The sequence below is a fragment of the Macaca fascicularis genome, chromosome 7, assembly GCF_037993035.2.
Source record: "Macaca fascicularis isolate 582-1 chromosome 7, T2T-MFA8v1.1".
Lineage (NCBI taxonomy): Eukaryota > Metazoa > Chordata > Mammalia > Primates > Cercopithecidae > Macaca > Macaca fascicularis.
Window position 1 is genome coordinate 8,631,635 of NC_088381.1, and position 18,366 is coordinate 8,650,000.

At 52.5% G+C, this 18,366-nt stretch overlaps 1 protein-coding gene and 1 long non-coding RNA gene across 3 annotated transcripts; one reads left to right on the forward strand and one right to left on the reverse strand.

Annotated features, from left to right (window-relative positions):
- The first annotated feature begins 223 nt into the window (after positions 1 to 223).
- Positions 224 to 4,928, forward strand: LOC135971755 (uncharacterized). The gene is made up of 6 exons (XM_073998443.1): positions 224 to 227; positions 329 to 379; positions 634 to 740; positions 2,127 to 2,185; positions 2,515 to 2,727; positions 2,954 to 4,928. Exons 1-6 carry the CDS (start codon positions 224 to 226, stop codon positions 4,785 to 4,787), a joined length of 2,268 nt encoding a protein of 755 aa, XP_073854544.1. The 3' UTR covers positions 4,788 to 4,928.
- Positions 4,929 to 8,354: 3,426 nt separating this feature from the next.
- LOC135971754 (uncharacterized) lies at positions 8,355 to 11,861 on the reverse strand. 2 transcript variants are annotated; one of them, XR_012414726.1, is made up of 3 exons: positions 11,772 to 11,861; positions 11,071 to 11,171; positions 8,355 to 8,506 (listed from the first exon to the last, which is right to left on the reverse strand). It is a non-coding gene; the product is annotated as an uncharacterized lncRNA (long non-coding RNA). The 2 variants fall into 2 exon arrangements; XR_010587996.2 differs by having other exon boundaries at positions 8,359 to 8,506; positions 11,732 to 11,861.
- Positions 11,862 to 18,366: the final 6,505 nt, after the last annotated feature.

Here is an 18,366-nt window from a genome sequence, read left to right on the forward strand (position 1 = left end):
CCACCCTCAGTCACCTTCCTTTGACTCTCTCCACAGAAACAACAGAACCGAGCCCAGCTGGAAGAAGTAACGTGATTTCTTTGTTTGCTCACATGACTGCTGGGTTTGGAGGACACTCAGCCGTAGAGGCCCCAGTCTCATCTCGCCCACTCCCAGCCTGGGGAAGAAGGCTCACCCCCCAGATCCCACCCCGTCCACACAGGGTCCCTGATAACCTGGTCCCATGGGTGGGCCTGTCCTGGGGCAGTGGTGCCCTTCTGGGGGCATGTCTCTTGCTGTGCCATCTCTGCCTCCCCGTAGTAAGAGCTCTGTATTCCTCTTTCTATAGGAAAAGAAGGCAAGCCACCAACATCAGGAAGCCCTAAGGAGGGAGCTAGAGGTGAGTGGAAGGTGTGAAGTTCCCTCCTGTCCTCTGGAGAAGGTTTCTTTGCTTCTCTTTCAGCACTTGCTTGTCTTTTCTCCCAAAGGCCCAGGTTCATACCATACGAATCCTTACATGTGAGAAAACTGAGCTTCAGACGGCACTCTATTACAGCCAGCGTGCTGTCCAGCAGTTGGAAGGTGGGAACCTGGCACTTTGACAGGCCTTTAGGGGGAATCTTTTGGGCCGCATCTGAATGTCTCTCATTCCAGGAGAGTGCAGGCATCTGGTCGGCCGCCTGCATGATTCATGGAATTTTGCAAGAGATTTAGAGCGGGATCTCTCTGCTGTCGCTACACAGAAGAAGAAGGCTGACAGGGTGAGTCCAACCACCTGCCCCGTCCCCTGGGAACCCGGCTTCACAGATGGAGGAGTGAGCCTAAAAGTCCCTTCTGCAGGATGGAGTGTCCTGCCCGGAAGACAGCATGGCCATTTCTTGCTGCTTTTGTGTGTGGTGGTTAGAGGCTGACAGGGGCTGAGTCGGCTGCTGTGGGTGAGTTGGGGGGCGCCGTGGGCAGTGAGCACTGGACATAGAGCTCACAGGCCAAGTGCCCGCCCTGCCCATATTTGACTGTGGCCTTGGCCAAGTCCCAAGTGGCGGTTAGGATACTTGTACTATAAAGGTACAGAAGAGTAGCTTGAGTATGTTATTATTTGTGTTGAGAGAGGAAGCCTGTGTGTGTGTGTGTGTGTATGTATTATGGGAATATACAATAAACATGTTTGTAAGGATTCATAAACATCTCAGGAGAGAGGAACAGTGTTGGGGGGAGATGTTTCCCTTCTGTACTTTCTGAGTTTTGGACGATTCAAATGTATCATCCGTTCAAAATGTCAACAAATGATTAATTTCCTCCTCCTTATCTTTGCCCCTACCCCCCAGTGAAAGAATGGGCTTAGAGAATCAGATATACCTGGGTGTTGAAATCCCAGCTCTACGTGATCTTAGGCAAGCACTTAACCCTTAATACCCCATGTTTTTCATCTATACGATAGAGGTAATAATGGTAACCGTCTCCTATGGAGGTTGTGAGGATGAAATGGGATTGTTAGTGCAGTGCCTGGTGAAGCAGTCAGTAAAGGTTCCAACAGTGGTAGTAGTAAGAACAATAGCAACACCATCTGATGTCTCTGGGCCCCTGCTAGCCAGCTATGAATTCAGTCTCTTTCCCTGTCCCTTCCACCTTTACTGAGTTCTTTGAAAGACAAATGAGGGCCATGTGCTCTGGCTCATGCCTGTAATGCCAGCACTTTGGGAGGCCGAGGCTGGCGGATCACCTGAGGTTGGGAGTTCAAGACTACACTGACGGACATGGAGAAACCCCATCTCTACTAAAAATACAAAGTTAGCCGGGTGTGGTGGCACATGCCTATAATCCCAGCTAATCGGGAGGCTGAGGCAGGAGAATTGCTTGAACCCGGGAGGCGGAGGTTGTGGTGAGCTGAGATTGCGTCATTGCACTCCAGTCAGGGCAACAAGAGTCAAACTCTGCCTGAAGAAAAAGAAAAAGTAAGAAAGAAAGAAACAAAACAAAACAAAAAAGAAAACCAAAGGAGACCCTGGGCTTGGAAGTGCCTTGAGAGCATGTCAGGTGTGACTGGGAGTGGGGAGTGGTGTGTGGAGTGGTCACGGTGGCTGTTGTTCCTGGTCGGCCAGCCGCTCCTCTGCCTGCTCTATCCTGACTTCACCTTTCTCTATTTGCAGTACATCGAGGAGTTAACAAAGGAGAGGGATGCCCTGAGTCTGGAACTGTACAGGAACACGTAGGATGGGGGATCGTGGGATGGGAGGTCTTGGGGCTCTTAGCGTGGGGGGTGTGCTGGGAGGTGGGGGTACAGGTGAGCATGGCGAGAGGCTCATACAGGTTTTCATGTGTGCACAGGGAAGCTCTAGTGCCGGCTGTGCCACTGACTCATGGGGTAGCCTCAGGCAACTCATGTCTTCTCTCTGGCCTGCCACCTGGGGCTTTAAATTCCTGGGGTCCCATCCAATGCCACGGTTCTGTGGTTGTGGAGTGAAAGTAGAGGGTTGATCACTACAGCGGTCCTTTCTGTTCTTCGTTCATTCCTTTATCTACTGCCTCTGGTCGTAGCATAACCGATGATGAGCTGAAGGAGAAAAATGCCGAACTACAAGAAAAACTTCGACTTGTAGAATCTGAGAAGTCTGAGATCCAGCTCAATGTAAAGGAGCTAGAAAGGAAGCTGGAGAAGGCCAAGCTCCTGCTGCCACAGGCAAGCAGCTACAGCCCCGGGGGTTGTGGGATCCCCGTCCGGCTGGGACCATGGTCTAGGGATCATGCAGGGTATGGGGAGGCTCCAGCCAAGACCTGGAAAATTTGGGCCCTTGTTCTGGTCCCACCATAGAATCCTCTAGAGTGTGCTAAAAATCTACAAAGTGGGGCCCTGCCTGGGGAATCAGAATCTCAGAGTTAGGGCTTAAAAATATATATTTTAAAGGATCATGGGTGAAAACCATTGTTTGATAGATTACATTTATATGACTATCCCATGAGTCTGTTTCCTTCTGAGGTTCAAACCAACACTTTCACTGTTCCAGCAGCAGCTGCAGGAGGAGGCTGACCACCTGGGTAAGGAGCTGCAGAGTGTGTCCGCGAAGCTCCAAGCCCAGGTGGAAGAGAACAAGTTGTGGAACCACCTGTACCAGCAACAGGAAGAGAAGATGTGGAGGCAGGAAGAGAAGATACAGGAGCAGGAAGAGAAGATACGGGAGCAGGAGGAGAAGAGGCAAGAGCAGGAGGAGAAGATACAGAAGCAGGAAGAGAAGAGGCGGGAGCAGGGGGAGAAGATGTGGAGGCAGGAGGAGAAGATACGGGAGCAGGAGGAGAAGATACATGAGCAGGAGGAGAAGATACGGGAGCAGGCGAAGAAGAGGCAGGAGCAGGAGAAGGAGATGTGGAGGCAGGAGAAGATGCATGAGCAGGAGGAGAACATATGGGAGCAGGAGAAGAGGAGGCAGGAGCAGGAAGAGAAGATTTGGAGGCAAGAGGAGAAGATACGGGAGCAGGAGGAGAAGATGCATGATCAGGAGGAGAAGATACAGGAGCAGGAGGAGAAGATACATGAGCAGGAGGAGACGATAAGGGAGCAGGAGGAGAAGATACATGAGCAGGAGGAGACGATAAGGGAGCAGGAGGAGAAGATGCACAAGCAGGAGGAGAAGATACAGGAGCAGCAGAAGAAGATAGAAGAGCAGGAGAAGAAGAGGCAGGAGCAGGAGGAGAAGATTTGGAGGCAGGAGGAGAAGATTTGGAGGCAGGAGGAGAAGATGCATGAGCAGGAGGAGAAGACACAGGAGAAGGAGGAGAAGAGGCGGGAGCAGGAAGAGAAGATGTGGGAGCAGGCGGAGAAGATTTGGAGGCAGGAGGAGAAGATGCGTGAGCAGGAGGAGAAGATACAGGAGCAGGAAGAGAAGATACGGGAGCAGGAGGAGAAGATACGGGAGCAGGAGATGTGGAGGCAGGAGGAGAAGATACAGGAGCAGAAGGAGAATATGCACAATCAGGAGGAGAAGATACGGGAGCAGGAGGATAAGATACACAAGCAGGAGGAGAATATACGGGAGCAGGAGAAGAAGAGGCAGGAGCAGGAGGAGAAGATGCGGAGGCAGGAGGAGAAGCTACGGGAGCAGGAGGAGAAGATATGGAGGCAGGAGGAGAAGATACGGGAGCATGAGGAGAAGCGGCGGGAGCAGGAGGAGAAGATATGGAGGCAGGAGGAGAAGATACGGGAGCAGAAGGAGATAATACGGGAGCAGGATGAGGTGATGCGGGAGCAGGAGGAGAAGATGTGTGAGCAGGAGGAGAAAATGGGGAAGAAGGAGGATATGCTGTGGGAGCAGGAGGAGAAGATGTGTGAGCAGGAGGAGAAGCTGGGGGAGAAGGAGGATATGCTGCGGGAGCAGGAAGAAAAGCTGTGGGAGCAGGAGAAGAAGATGTGGGAGCAGGAGGAAAAGATGTGGAGGCAAGAGAAGAAGCTAGGGGAGCAGGAGGAGAAGATGTGGAGGCAGGAGGAGATGATGCGGGAGCAGGAGAAGAAGATGTGGGAGCAGGAGGAGAAGATGTGGAAGCAGGAAGAGGTGATATGGGAGAAGGAGCAAAAGATACGTGAGCAGGAGGAGAAGATACGGGAGAAGGAGGAGAAGATGCAGAGGCAGGAGGAGAAGATGCGGGAGCAGGAAACGAGGCTGTGGCAGCAGGAGGAGAAGATGCAGAAGCAGGAGGTGAGGCTGCAGGAGCTGGAGGAGAGGCTGGGGGAGCTGGGGCGGAAGGCCAAGCTCTGGGGGAGCAGGCGGAGGTGGTTGCAAACCCTGGAGATCATACAGAGTGACCTCACCACAACTTAGCAGATGGTGGTTGGCTCCCTCTGCTTTTCCACCAGTCTGTGGCGTACAGCTTCAATGGTGGGAAGAAGGGTGTGAGATTTGAGGCTGGGGAGGGAGGCATGGGCCTCTAGGCAAGGGAGGCAGTGACTTAGGCCTGGAGGAAGGGGCCAGGGGCCTGGGCAGATGACAGAGCTCCACTGTGCCCTCGCCACCCTGTTTATGGGCCCAGAATCTGGAAGCCAGCCACTGCCTACCCTGACACCCATCCTGCAGGTGGAGCTGAAGAGCCAAGAGGCTCAGAGTCTGCAGCAGCAGCGAGACCATTCCCTGGGTCCACTGCAGCAGTATCTGGCTGCCTATCAGCAGCTGGCCTCTGAGAAGGAGGCTGTGCCCAGCTGCAGCAGCAGGAAGCTCAGGGCAAAGCGGTGGCCAAGGTAGCCCCCCAATAGTTGCAGGAGACCCAGTTGAGGGAGTTGATGAGGGTGAGGCCCCGAGGGGGATGACCTGGCAGCCTCCGTGCCTTCTCACTCTCTTTTCTGGCCCCTTAGGAGCACCTGGAAGCTGCCATCTACCGAGCACATGACAAGAAGGCAAAAACAATAAACATGTAAAACCCGGCAGCAAGGCCTGGAGAAGAGTCAGCTGCCATGTGACTGTTTAGAATATAGTCTGAGCCCAAACCTGAAAAAAAAGAAAAAAATTATTTATTTTAAATTGTGGCAAAATATTGGTCAGGCACAGTGGTTCATGCCTGTAATCCCAGCAATTTGGGAGACTGAGGTGAATGGACCACCTGAGGTCAAGAGTTCCAGACCAGCCTGGCCAATACAAAAATTAGCCGGGCATGGTGGCGCATGCCTGTAATTCCAGCTACTTGGGAGGCTGAGGCAGGAGAATCGCTCGAACCTGGGAGGCAGAGGTTGCAGTGAGCTGAGATCGTGCCACTGCACTCAAGCCTGGGTGATAGAGCGAGACTCCGTCTCCAAAAAAAAAAAAACAAAAAAACAAAAAAACAAACAAAAAAAATAACAAAAAATATTTCTTCCTTATCTTCCTTACATGTATGTTTCTATTGGTTTTTTTCTTGTATGTTTCTATTGTTTTTTTTCTTGTTCTTTCTCATTTAGTCTTGTCTTGTCTTATGGCATTGCTAGTAAAATTTTATCTGCCTCCAGAGAGTATTGACTTTGACTTTATGGCACACAATTGGAGTAAGCGCAGATCACCTTCATCTAGTTTGGAACTAAGCTGGTTCAAAGCAGGTTTTAGTTTTTGTGACGGCTGGTCTATTTTTTATTCATTTGGACTCCTAGGGGTGACCCTTCCAGGGTTCCCACCAAGGTCCCATCTCCTTACTGGGACCCAAATTCTCATGAGGTCATTTCAGCCCTGTGAGTGCCACACATTCAGCTAGGCTCTCCAGCCTCTTAACCACCACTTCAGACTCAGTTTCTTAACCTCTTAGCCCTCTAGTGTTTACCAATCACCAAATGTCGGAAAAGCACTACAGACTGTCAGAGTCACCTCCTAGGCCTGGTCACTCAAGTTCTGACTGAGGTCTCCAATTACCTTCAAACAGTTGTTTTTGGTGGTGGGGGCACATTTTTGTCCAGTTTCTCTAACTGCTTTTGGGGGCAGGCTAACCTATAACAAGCTACTCTGCCTTTAGTGAAAGTTGAGAACCTTCATCTGTCTGTTTTTTTTTTTTTTTCTTTTGAGATGGAGTCTCGCTCTGTTGCCCAGGCTCCAGTACAGTGGCGTGATCTCTGCTCACTGTAACCTCCGCCTACTGGGTTCAAGCAATTCTCCTGCCTCAGCCTCCCGAGCAGCTGGGATTACAGGCATGTGCCACCATGCCTGGCTAATTTTTGTATTTTTAATAGAGACAGGATTTCACCATGTTTTCCAGGCTGCTCTCGAGCTCCTGACTCAGGTGATCTACCCGCCTCGGCCTCCCAAAGTGCTGGGATTACAGGCATGAGCCACTGCGTCTGGCCCATCTCTCTTTTAAAAAAATGTTTTTAATTTGAGGTATAATTTATCTTCAGTAAAATGCACAGATCTGGTATACATTTTGATGAATTTCAACAAATGCATTACCCATGTATCCCACCTCCTTTGAAGATATAGAACATTCCTATCATCCAGAAAGTTCTCCTGTGCTTTAACCCTGTCCGGCACTCCCCCAGCAGCTGATGAACCTGCTGACGACATTGGTACAGGATTCTGGCCACCCCAAAAGAGCTGCTTTGAGAAGCCTGCTTGCCTTACCCAGCACTAAGTCCCTGCCTGCTCTCTCAAAATTTCCATCTTTAAACTGGTTGTACCTATAACCCTCCCTGGTCAAGTCAGTAGATAAACTCTAAAAATAAACACCCCTTCCTGGCCCAGCAGCCCACAGCCTAATCTTTCCTGTAACCCCAAACTATCACACATGTCACTCGCCTGCTGGTTCACCCTCACTAGGGTGGCAGGTGCACCGGAGCAGCTGGGCTCACCTGTTAAGCAAGAAGCCAATAGCTGGACAGTGACACTCAGACCCCAGCCTGGGTGAGCCTGGCTGAAAGCCCCCTTCTTTCCGGTCCGACTGTGGAGAGAGGGGGCGGAGCATCCACAACTCTACTGTCCTCCGCATCCTTCAGCTGTGCTTCCTCCTGGGAGACGCAGCTGTTCATTCATTTGGCCAAAGCCTTCTTGAGGGCTGTAGGTTTGACAGGCTGGGTGTGTGGGGGCCACTGTGCTAGAGAGAGAGGCTGGTATGTCAGAAGGCAGCCACCTGGCCAGAGGAGGGTCAACCCCCTTGGTGTCCTCCTTCCCCTGGCTGGAGACAGCGCCCTGCACTCTCCACATGTGACTGCTCCCCTCAGAGCCACTTCCAGGGGAGGGGTTCTAACCCTGTGGGTGGGGACACTGTGTTAGTTTACAGTGGGCCATGGCTCCCTCTGACATCTCCAACTCAGAGGCAGTGGAGAAAAGATGAGAAATTCCCTGCACCCCCTCCCTCAGCACCCCCACCTCTGCACACATCCACATATGGAGACCCTGACGGTGGTCCCTGGGAGTGCCGCCATCTGCGCCTCCATTCCATGCCTCCAGCAGCCATGCCCACTCTCCAGACCCTCACCCACCTGGCACAGTAGGGGCTGCACTGCCTGGGGTCCTGCCCCTATACCTGGGCCTCTGTACCCATCAGTTCCCCCAGTCTGGTTCTTATTTCCCCCAACAAGTAGGGAGCCGGTAAGGTCACCTGCTGAGCAAGCTGGGGGAGAGAGTAGGGTGGGGCTGGGAGGATGAGGAGGAGAAACTTATGGTCGTGCTGGAGACTCAGTGGAGCAGAGTCTATGCAGGCCCATTGGCTGCCTAGCCAGTGGTGATCCCGCTCTCACCCTCGTTTCTTCTTTAACAAAACCATGACCGCATTAAATATTGGAAACCTATAAACTTTATAGACCCTCCTCCAGCCTCCCCGCCATGTATTGGTGAGTCTAAGTCAACTCTAGTCATTTCATTCCTCTGGACACTGATTGCCTGGGGCTTGGCCATGAGCTGCCCCTTCACCTGAGCCTGAGCCACACGTGTCCTCTGCACATACCAACTGATGCACTGGGTCAGGGAGAGCTCCGTCTCGATGGAGATGAGCTGTGAGGAGCTGGTGGCCCGGCGGATCAAGTTGTTGTAACGGGTTTTGTTCAGAGGGTCATCCATCAGCTTCTGCTCGGCATGGGCCATGCAGCAGTCCCCTGGGTAAACACGCAGACATGCTGGACCCTTGAGCAGCTGTCCCCCACTGCAGCTGACAGCTACAAAATGGGAGCCAAGAGGGCCAGGGAGCACAGGCACCTCGAGGGCCGGCCCAAGCAGTGAAGGCACTGGCGGGCCTGGCGCTCGCTGGGAACCTCAAATGACATTCATGACAGAGCTCAGTTACCTCCTCCCATGCCTCACCTCTTCCTCCTCCTCCTCCCTCGATCAATGAACAGCATCCCACGCTCCACACATCTGAGACAAAACTGGGTGTCTCTTCCAGACTCCTCCCTTGGTTCATTCAAGTGGCCACCAAGTCCTGTCTGTCCTCCCATCTCCACGGCTACAACCAGGTACCTGCCTCCCCCGCCCTGTCCACCTTCTGTTCTCTCCACCCGCACTCTGTCCCCGCCATCCATGTGCCATACAGTGGCAGACTGGTCTTTCTACAGCACACTGGACTAGCGCCCTTCCCTGCGCACAGCTCTCAGAGCTGGAGGTGGAGTTGAAACTCACGGTTTGGCATTCAGAGCTCTTTCCTCCTCAGCACTGGCTTATCCAGAGCTCTCACAGTGCGGGGCAGGAGCCCCTGACTCAAATGTGGGTGTGGTGCACAACTGGGTCATAGGCTTTCCCTAAGAAGAGACAGGGCTGAGATGCGGAGCTTTTCTGGGTTCAGAGTTAGACCCACAGAGTGCAAGGTTTCTCTGAGGCACCAAATGGAGGGTACAGCTGGCAGCTGGCTCCTGGTCCGGAGCTTCAAGGAGAGGTGTCAGCTCAGAGCCACATTCAATAGCCAGCTGAAATGCAGCCTCCTGCAGGGAGCTCCTGGAGCTCCCACAGCCTCAGATCTGCCCCTCTGCATACCCCAGATCTCTTGCCGAGTGGCGTTTGTGTCTTCATGTCATCTCCCTCCCATGTCCGGGAGTAAAGGTGAGGTGCAGGGACTTGAGCTTGTGTACTCTGGTGTCTTAAGGGAGAATGTGTCAAGTAGAGTGGAGGTGGCTTGGAAAGAGGGAGACTCAGAGGAGAGTGAAGGACACTGACCAGGCGAGCCTGGGAGCAGGAAAAGAGATGAGCGTGAGCAGAGGAAACTGCTGGGGCAGGGGGCGGATGGGAGGATCAGGGAATGAGGGGGCTGGAGAGGTGGGGGTGGGGATGCTGGCGCCAGGCTGCCTGGCTCGCCAGGCTCAGGAGTCGGTTACATCCTCCCACAAGGGCCAGCTCACCTGGTCGCCCCAAAGCCCTCCCTCTGTGGGTGGGCCCAGAACATGGATTACCCAATTGAGCAGGACAGAGGTGGACTCAGGTGGTGCTGGGCTGGACTCCTGGCCGTGGGGAGCAGCCACCACCCTGCCTACTGCATCCACTTTCCAACTCGCTGCCTGTCTGAACAGATGCAATATGGGGCACCTTGTGAAACGTGCTCCTGGTGCACCTGCTGCCTGCTGCCCCTCCTGCAGAGTGCCCGGGCTCTCCAGAGGGGATTCCTTGGCCTAGATTCTGAGTCCTGCCTCTCACACCCGGGGCTGCTACTCCAGAGGCCAGCTGATTGAGTACCCTGGAAGCCTGTCTGTAGCCCAGGCTACAGCTGGGTCCGTCCCACAGCCCTTCTTTAGTGCATCTATTTGGACTGACTGCTCATTTCATAGAGAGGGGTGTGTCTTGCCCCAGCTCATCTGGCATGTCTAAGGCAGTTGTGGGGTCAGAATCTGCAGCTCCCAGGCCCCAGCCCTGCAACAGTAGGAGAGGCTGGACCCTGTATCTCTGCAGTCCCACCGGGCTGGTGCGGGCTGGTTTCTTGTCTCTCCAGAAACACAAACACAAGACCTCATAAAATGAGTGAGTTTCTATCGGCCATAATTACTGCAACTGACTTCTCCAATTTTCCCCTCCACAGTTAACTAAACAGCTCAAATACTATCAGTAACAAATAACAGTCATCATGATATGGTGAGGAGTGTGGCAGATTTCTTAGCCAGTAATAATAAATACGAAAAAAATTTTGCCTATTAATAGATCTCAAGTGTAGTGCACTCGCAAGAAACTAATTAAAAGGCAGCTGTGCACAATCTACAAAAACAGCCATAAAGACTGCTACCTTTTTTTTTTTTTTAGACGGAGTCTCGCTCTGTCGCCCAGGCTGGAGTGCAGTGGTGAGATCTCGGCTCACTGCAAGCTCCGCTGCCTCCCATGTTCACTTCATTCTCCTGCCTCCGCCTCCCGAGTAGCTGGGACTACAGGCGCCTGCCACCACACCCAGCTAATTTTTTGTATTTTTAGTAGAGACGGGGTTTCACCGTGTTAGCCAGGATGGTCTCCATATCCTCACCTCGTGATCCACCCGCCTCGGCCTCCCAAAGTGCTGGGATTACAGGTGTGAGCCCCCGCCCCCGGCCAAGACTGCTACATTTTAAGTTATAGGAGGAATAAACCTGCTCCTCTAACATAGGAAGATACAACTAACTTCCCCTACATGCCCTAAAAAAAACCAGCCTTACACGATAAATTTAAACATGGAAGCAGAAACACCCCAAGAAAAAGACATGGCAAACCCCACCTGTGCATCTGTTTTCAACCATTTGGAGTCAAGGCGAGCCTAGGCAGCCAAACAAACATTCAGAGGGCAGCTTTTCTCCAGCGTCCTCCCGGTTCTCAGGCCTGCAAGTAAACACACATGTTTAAGACCTAACGCTTTTTAATAATTTACAAAGACACTCCCGAAATGTTTAATGCAGAAAAAAGAGACAGGGACAGAGAAGGGCAAGAGGGCAGAGAAGAGCTGAGGGACGGCAGTGAGGGGAGAGAGGGAAACAGGGAAGAGATGGAGGGGGAAGGGAGGTGGGGAAGGGAAAGTCTCCTTCCAAGGTAAGCAGGGTGGGCCGGGTTTCTGCACCATGCTGGCCAGACCTTGAGAATGGACAGTCACAGGAGGCCAAGTCACAATGTCATCTGCCCTCAAATGCAAAAGGTACACACACACGACAGGAAACCCACCGTTTCAACGGACACATGAAAGCAGCATTTACCCCACAGCACGGCGCGTGCGTGAAACAAATTACTCAAAACGATCGCCTGCAGAAAAACCCACAGCCACCACCACTTAAGAGATGGAGAGAGGCCCGAGACTGCCCCGCGGACTATCCGCGCAGGCCCCGGTGCGGCCGCCGCGCCCACCCCTGCCTCCCAGGCTCGGCCGCCCGCCAGCCCCGCGCCCGCACCGCCTCCGCGGCCGGCCGCCCAGGTGCCCCAGACCAGGACCGGACAAGCAGAGCCGGGCCGCGTGGCCCCGCCGGCGTCCGGACACAGCCTCCCAGCAGCCGCCGGCTCAGCCCGGATCCCCGCGCCTCTAACTGCCCTAGCGGCGGGCGCACGCGACACTCCCGCGCCACCCCCCCCCGCCCCCCGCGTACGTCCAATCGCAACGAGGCTGCTCCGCGGGCGCAGCCAATGGTGAAGACGAGCGCTTCGCTGTCCTCCGGGCTCTTCCGCTTCCCGCAATCCCGCTCATCTTCCTACTTGGAGCTCACCTTCTGAGGCCAGGGTCAAGCGCGGGCGCCGGAAGGAGGGATTTCCGTCGCACTCACCCACGCCCCCACTCCCACGGGAGACTGCCCGGCCGGAGCGCTCTTAATCACGCGGCGGGTGGTCGCGCTCACAGCAACTGGAGCCATCCAGGGCGCGGGTCGAGTGGCGAGAGCAGCTGCCCTGGGGATGAGAACGGATCTTTGTGTGGTCGGCTGGGGAGTGAAGTTTCCTCCTGTGTGGTCAACTGAATGCAGCAGAAGTCTTGGGCAGATTACGTGGAGCAGCTGTGGAACACTGTGCAGGGAATCCAAGAAGGAACAGACCTCCAGCGACCACAAAACACAATGGAAGAAATATGCAACAATATAGGCTGGGCATGGTGGCTCACGTCTGTAATTTTCAGGGCTTTGGGAGGCCGAAGTGGGAGGATCCCTCAAAGCCAGGAGTTGGAGGATCCCATGTTGCCAGACTGGGCAACATAGCAAGACCCCATCTCAAAAAAAAATTAACAATTAGCCAGGTGTGGTGGTGCACACCTGTGATCCCAGCTGCTCGGGAGGCTGAGGCAGGAGACTCGCCTCAGCCTGGGAGGTCAATGCTACAGTGAGCTGAGATCATGCCACTGCACTCCAGCCTGGGCGACAGTGACATCCTGCCTCTAAGAAGGAAAAAGGGCATGGTGGTCATGCCTGTAATCCCAGCACTTTGGGAGGCCGAGGCAGGTGGATTATTTGAGGTCAGGAGTTCAAGATCAGCCTGGCCAACATGGTGAGACCGCTTTTCTACTAAACATACAAAAATTAGTCTGGTGTAATGGTGAGCGCCTGTAATCCCGGCTACTTGGGAGGCTGAGGCAGGAGGATTGCTTGAACCTGGGAGGCGGAGATTGCAGTGAGCCGAGATTGCACCACTGCACTCCAGCCTGGAGGACAGAGGCTGCACCACTGCAGCCTTGACTTACCAGGTTCAGGTGGTTCTCAACCTCAGCCTTGCCAATAGCTAGGACTGCAGGCACAAGCAACCACGCCCAGCTAATTTTTGTATTTTTTGTAGAGACCGGGGTTTGCCATGTTGCCCAGGCTGGTGTCGAACTCCTAGGCTCAAGTGATCCGTCCGCCTCTGTCTCCCAAAATGCTGGGATTACAAGTGTGAGCCACTGCACTCGGCTAATAGTAATGAACTTTGAACAGAAGGAAAAGATGTTATTATTTACTTAGTTATGTTTTATCTGTATTTTCTAATTTTTCTAAACATGTAAAGATGAAATTCTATTAAAACTCAATAAGACCTCAGAACAAAAAAAGTAGAGTATAAATATTTATTTTAGTTGTATAAACGTGGTTTCTGGAAAAAGAATGGAATAGATTTTCTGAGGAAAAAAATCCACCACTTTGGCCGGGTGCGGTGGCTTATGCCTGTAACCCCAGCACTTTGGGAGGCTGAGGTGGTGGATCACCTGAGGTCAGGAGTTCAAGACCAGCCTGACCAACATATAGAAACCCCCGTCTCTATTAAAAATACGAAAATTAGCCAGGCATGGTTTCAGGTGCCTGTAATCCCAACTACTCAGGAGGCTGAGGCTGTGGAATCACTTGAACCCAGGAGGCAGAGGTTGCAGTGAGCTGAGATCGCACCATTGCACTCCAGCCTGGGTGACGAGCAAAACTCTGTCTCACAAAAAAAGAAAAGCCAACTGGCTGAAAGGATTAAAAAAGAAAATATGATCCATCAATGCGCTATCTACAAGATAAACATTTTAAACAGATTAAAAGTAAAAGGATACAAAGATACAACATTTAAATAACAAGCAAAAAACCACCGAAGTGGCTGTACCAATATCAAGTGAAATACACTTTAATTTAAAGCAGGGCTGGGCATGGTGGCTCACGCCTGTAATCCCAGCACTTCGGGAGGTGGAGGCAGAGAGATTACTTGAGCCTTGAAGTCAAGATCAGCCTGGGCAACATGGCATAATCCCATTTCTACAAAACATACCAAAATTAGGCAGGCATGGTGGTGCCCACCTGTGGTCCCAGCTATTTGGAAGGATGAGGGGGGAGGATCATGTGAGCTGGGGAGGTCGAGGCTGCAGTGAGCTAAGATCAGGCTCCTGCACTCCAACCTGGGCAACACAGTGAGACCCTGTCTCAAAATAAAAAAAATAAAAAAGGGTTGAGAGACAAAAAAGGACATCATTTTTTATTTTTTATTTTTTTGGGATGGAGTTTCGCTCTTGTTGCCAAGGCTGGATGGAGTGCAATCGTGTGATCTCGGCTCACTGCGACCTCTGCCTCCTGGGTTCAAGTGATTCTCCTGCCTCAGGCTCCCAAGTAGCTGGCATTACATGTGCATGCCATCACTCCTGGCTAATTTTTGTATTTTTGGTAGAGACGGGGTTTCACCTTGTTGGCCCGGCTGGGTTCGAACTCCTGACCTCAGGTTATCTGCCTGCCTTGGCCTCCTAAGGTGCTGGGATTGCAGACATGAGCCACCGTGCTGGCCAAAACCTTCATTTTCAAAAAGGCTGGGTCAGGCATCATGGCTCATGCCTGTAATCCCAGCACTTTGAGAGGCCAACGCCCATCTCTACCAAAAATACAAAAATTAGCTAGGCGTGGTGGCATACACCTGTAATCCCAGCTACTCGGGAGGCTGAGTCAGGAGAATTGCTTGAACCCAGGAGCTGGAGGTTGCAGTGAGCAGAGATCGTGCCACTCCACTGCAACCTGGGGGACAGAGAGAGACTCCATCTCAAAAAATAAATAAATAAAGGCTGGGTGCCAGATGTGGTGCATAGGCCTAGTTTGTTGACTCCTGTACTCAAGATACAAAACTCTGAAGAACAGTGGGCGGGAGCTTCCCTCTAGAGGCACAGGACGGGCAAGCTGGTCCCTGAGCAGTGACTTTATAATAACTTGTTACACTGTGTTTTTTCTTTTGTTTTGTTTTTCGTTCGGTTGGTTGGTTATTTGAGACCGAGTTTGGCTCTTGTTGCCCAGGCTGGCGTGCAATGGTGTGACTCAGCTCACCGCAACTTCTGCCTCCTGGGTTCAAGCGATTCTCCTGCCTCAGCCTCCCAACTAGCTGGGATTACAGTCATGCACCACCATGCCTGGCTAATTTTGTATTTTTAGTAGGGATGGGGTTTCTCCATGTTGGTCAGGCTGGTCTCGAACGCCCAACCTCAGGTGATCAGCCCACCTTGGCCTCCCAAACTGCTGAGATTACAGGCATGAGCCACCACACCCAGGGTTTTTTTGTTTGTTTGTTTTTGTTTTTGTTTTTGACAGTCTGGCTTGGTCGCTTCGGCTGGAGTACAGTGGCGCGATCTTGGTTCACTGCATCCTCTGCCTCCCAGGTTCAAACGATTCTCCTGCCTCAACCTCCTGAGTAGCTAGGATTACAGGTGCGCACCTAATTGCCTATCAGTGAAGCACCTAATAAGACTTGGTGAAGCAATAAGCAGTGTATTCCAAATGCGCTTGTTACAGAGGTAAGTCTTGAGTACACTGGAAGGACGAATGAATTCTATGAGTGCTCAGGACAGGCTTCATCGAGAGATACAATTGGAGCTGATACTTGATGGACACAGGATTTCTGGGCAGAAAAATGGAGTGAAAGGTATTGGTAGAGAAAATGTGTGTGGAACACAAAGATTCAGAATGGTGCTCAGAGAATATATATAGCAATAATATATATGTATGTATATTTATAAAATAATAATTATTATAGAGACTGGACAGGTGAATGCATCCTTTCCAAGACTTCCTCCTAGGGGGAGCCATGGGATGCAGAGAGCAGCAAGGCCCAGGATCCAGGACCTCAGGGCCCAGCAGAGGCCAGACATGGGCAGAAATCCCTGCCGCCGCAGCTGCGGGCAGGTGGGCAGGTCAAGGGACCTGTGGGCTTTGGTACTTGGTACGCGTGGGTTCAAGTGTGTGTTCAAACTCCAGCTCCAGCAACCTCCCTCCTATCAGCTTTTCACTGCAAGCTGGGGCGGTAGCTTCTTGCGAGGATAAAATGATGAAGTGTCCAGCACCAAGCAGGTACCCAGTATATTGTGGCTTCCTCCTCACCGCCCTAAGAGATGAGGATCGAAGACCCTGCCCTGTCCCTGAGGCCTTTCGGGCTAGTGTGGGGCTGATGTGACCCTTTTAACAAATCATTCTGCTAAGGGCTGAGGGAAGCAAGCCTCCCTCTGGAGCTGCTGAGGAAGGGAAGGCCCCTTGGGAGGGGCATCCTGGTTCAGGTGCATTCCCAGGGCCCAGAGAGCGCTCGCCGCTTACGCTCACCTTGAGTGTCAGGATTCAGTGAGGGAAGAAGCAGAACCATGTGAGAACAGGCTAAGGGATTTGCTGTGGAATTAGACCTTACAGGATTGTGGAGGGGCTGGGAACTGGAGGTGTGGGGAGGCAGCTGGAGCATCAGCGAGCGAGCAGGTCACCAGTCACTCTGAGAAGCTGAAACATGCCCAGCCACCTAAGAGACCTGGAGAGGTCTCTGGGCCACTGTGCCTTGTGGATCCCCCATCTGTGGGTCTGTGATGAAGTGACTGGTGCTGGACTTGGGGCTACAGCAGGTCACAGTGCAGGGCGGCCTACCCTGCTTGCTTTCGGCCGCTTGCTTCGTATTATTGTTTTTTTCTTTTTCCATGAACCCGAAGGCCACGGTACACTGACCGCTGAAACTCAACCTTCACTGGCTACATTATAGATAACATTCATAGATCACCATGGCCATGGTGCTTCCATTGTCTTTCAGGACCTTGGGCCAACTCCTGTCCAATTCAAACCGGTTGAGACCACTGACCCTTTAACTGGACCCGTGCACGTGCCTGAGAAAAGGTCCATTTTGACATCAGAGGGTCCAAAACTCCACCTTCAGAGCCCAACACTCCACCTTCAGATCATGCTAATGCCACCATTTTCTGTACTTATGTCCTATGAAATGCCAAGAAGCCTGATGACACTTTTTTTTTTTTTTTTTTTTGCGACAAGGTCTTGCTCTGTGGCCCAGACTGGAGTGCAGTGGCGCGATCTCAGCTCACTGCAACCTTTGCCGCCTGAGTTCAAGCACTTCTCCCACCTCAGCCTCCCGAGTAGCTGGGATTACAGGTGCAACCACCATGCCCAGCTAATTTTTGTATTTTTTTTTTTTTTTTCTGAGACAGTCTCTCGCTCTGCCACCCAGGCTGGAATGCAGTGGTACAATCTCAGCTCACTGCAAGCTCTGTCTCGTGGGTTCGCACCATTCTCCTGCCTCAGCCTCCTGAGAAGCGGGGACTATAGGTGCCCACCACCATGTCTGGCTAATTTTTTGTTTGTTTTTTTTTTTTTTAGTAGAGATGGGGTTTCGCCGTTTTAGCCAGGTTGGTCTCAATCTCCTGACCTCGTGATCCACCTGCCTCGGCCTCCCAAAGTGCTGGGATTACAGGCATGAGCCATCGTGTCCAGCCTAATTTTTGTATTTTTAATAGAGATGGGGTTTCACCATGTTGGCCAGGCTGGTCTCACACTCCTGACCTCAGGTGATCTGCCCGCCTTTGCCTCCCAAACTGTTGGGATTACAGGCATGAGCCACCAAGTTTGGCCAGCTGCCTGATAACACTTGCACAAAATGAACCTGTTACTTCATTTTTCCCCACTGCCAATCACCTCCCCCCACATCTTAGACCATCACACTTCCCTAACCTAGAAACAGCCCTCAGCCTTATCTCCAGGGAGATAAGGATTTGAGCGCTGTTCTCCCACCTCCTCACTTGGCGGTCTTGTGAATCTATCTTTCTTCTTTTGCAAAACACATGTCACAGTGATGGACTTGCTGTGTACAGGCAGAATGGACCTCGACCTGGCCAGTGACGCTGGACAGCCACGGCCGCCTCCAGACAGCAACTGCTGTCTCTTTCCTTCTGCCTTCCAAGTCACACATAAACACCCCTTTTGGCCAACTCTTCCTCTGGGAGGCTTCTCCTCAAGGGGCACCAGCACTGATGGGGAAGCCAGAGACAGGCAGCTCAGGATGGGGATGAAAAGTCAGGGATGCGGAGGACGACTTCAGCTTGGCCCTGCTCCCTTGGTTAGAGAGGCTGGAGTCCAGGGCATCAACCACAGGTCTTGGGACAAACCCTTGGCACAGGAAAACAGAGCTGGATGAATCCTTGAACACCACGAGATCCACCGTCTCACTCCCCAGACGGGAAAGTCAGGCTCTGACTCCTGCTGTGGATTGCCGCAGGTCCAGGGCCGCTAACTCCCTTCTCTCTGGCCAGCACCACTGCAGCCTGGTCCTCAGCTGGTGGAGAGAACTGGGCTCACCCACCGCCAAGGGA

Bases quoted from the DNA above. Each gene is read 5' to 3' on its own strand.
- LOC135971755 (XM_073998443.1), top strand. The intron at 380-633 runs GTGAGTGGAAGG...CTCTCATTCCAG, and splicing joins CCCTAAGGAGGGAGCTAGAG to GAGAGTGCAGGCATCTGGTC. The intron at 2,186-2,514 runs GTAGGATGGGGG...CTCTGGTCGTAG, and splicing joins CTGGAACTGTACAGGAACAC to CATAACCGATGATGAGCTGA.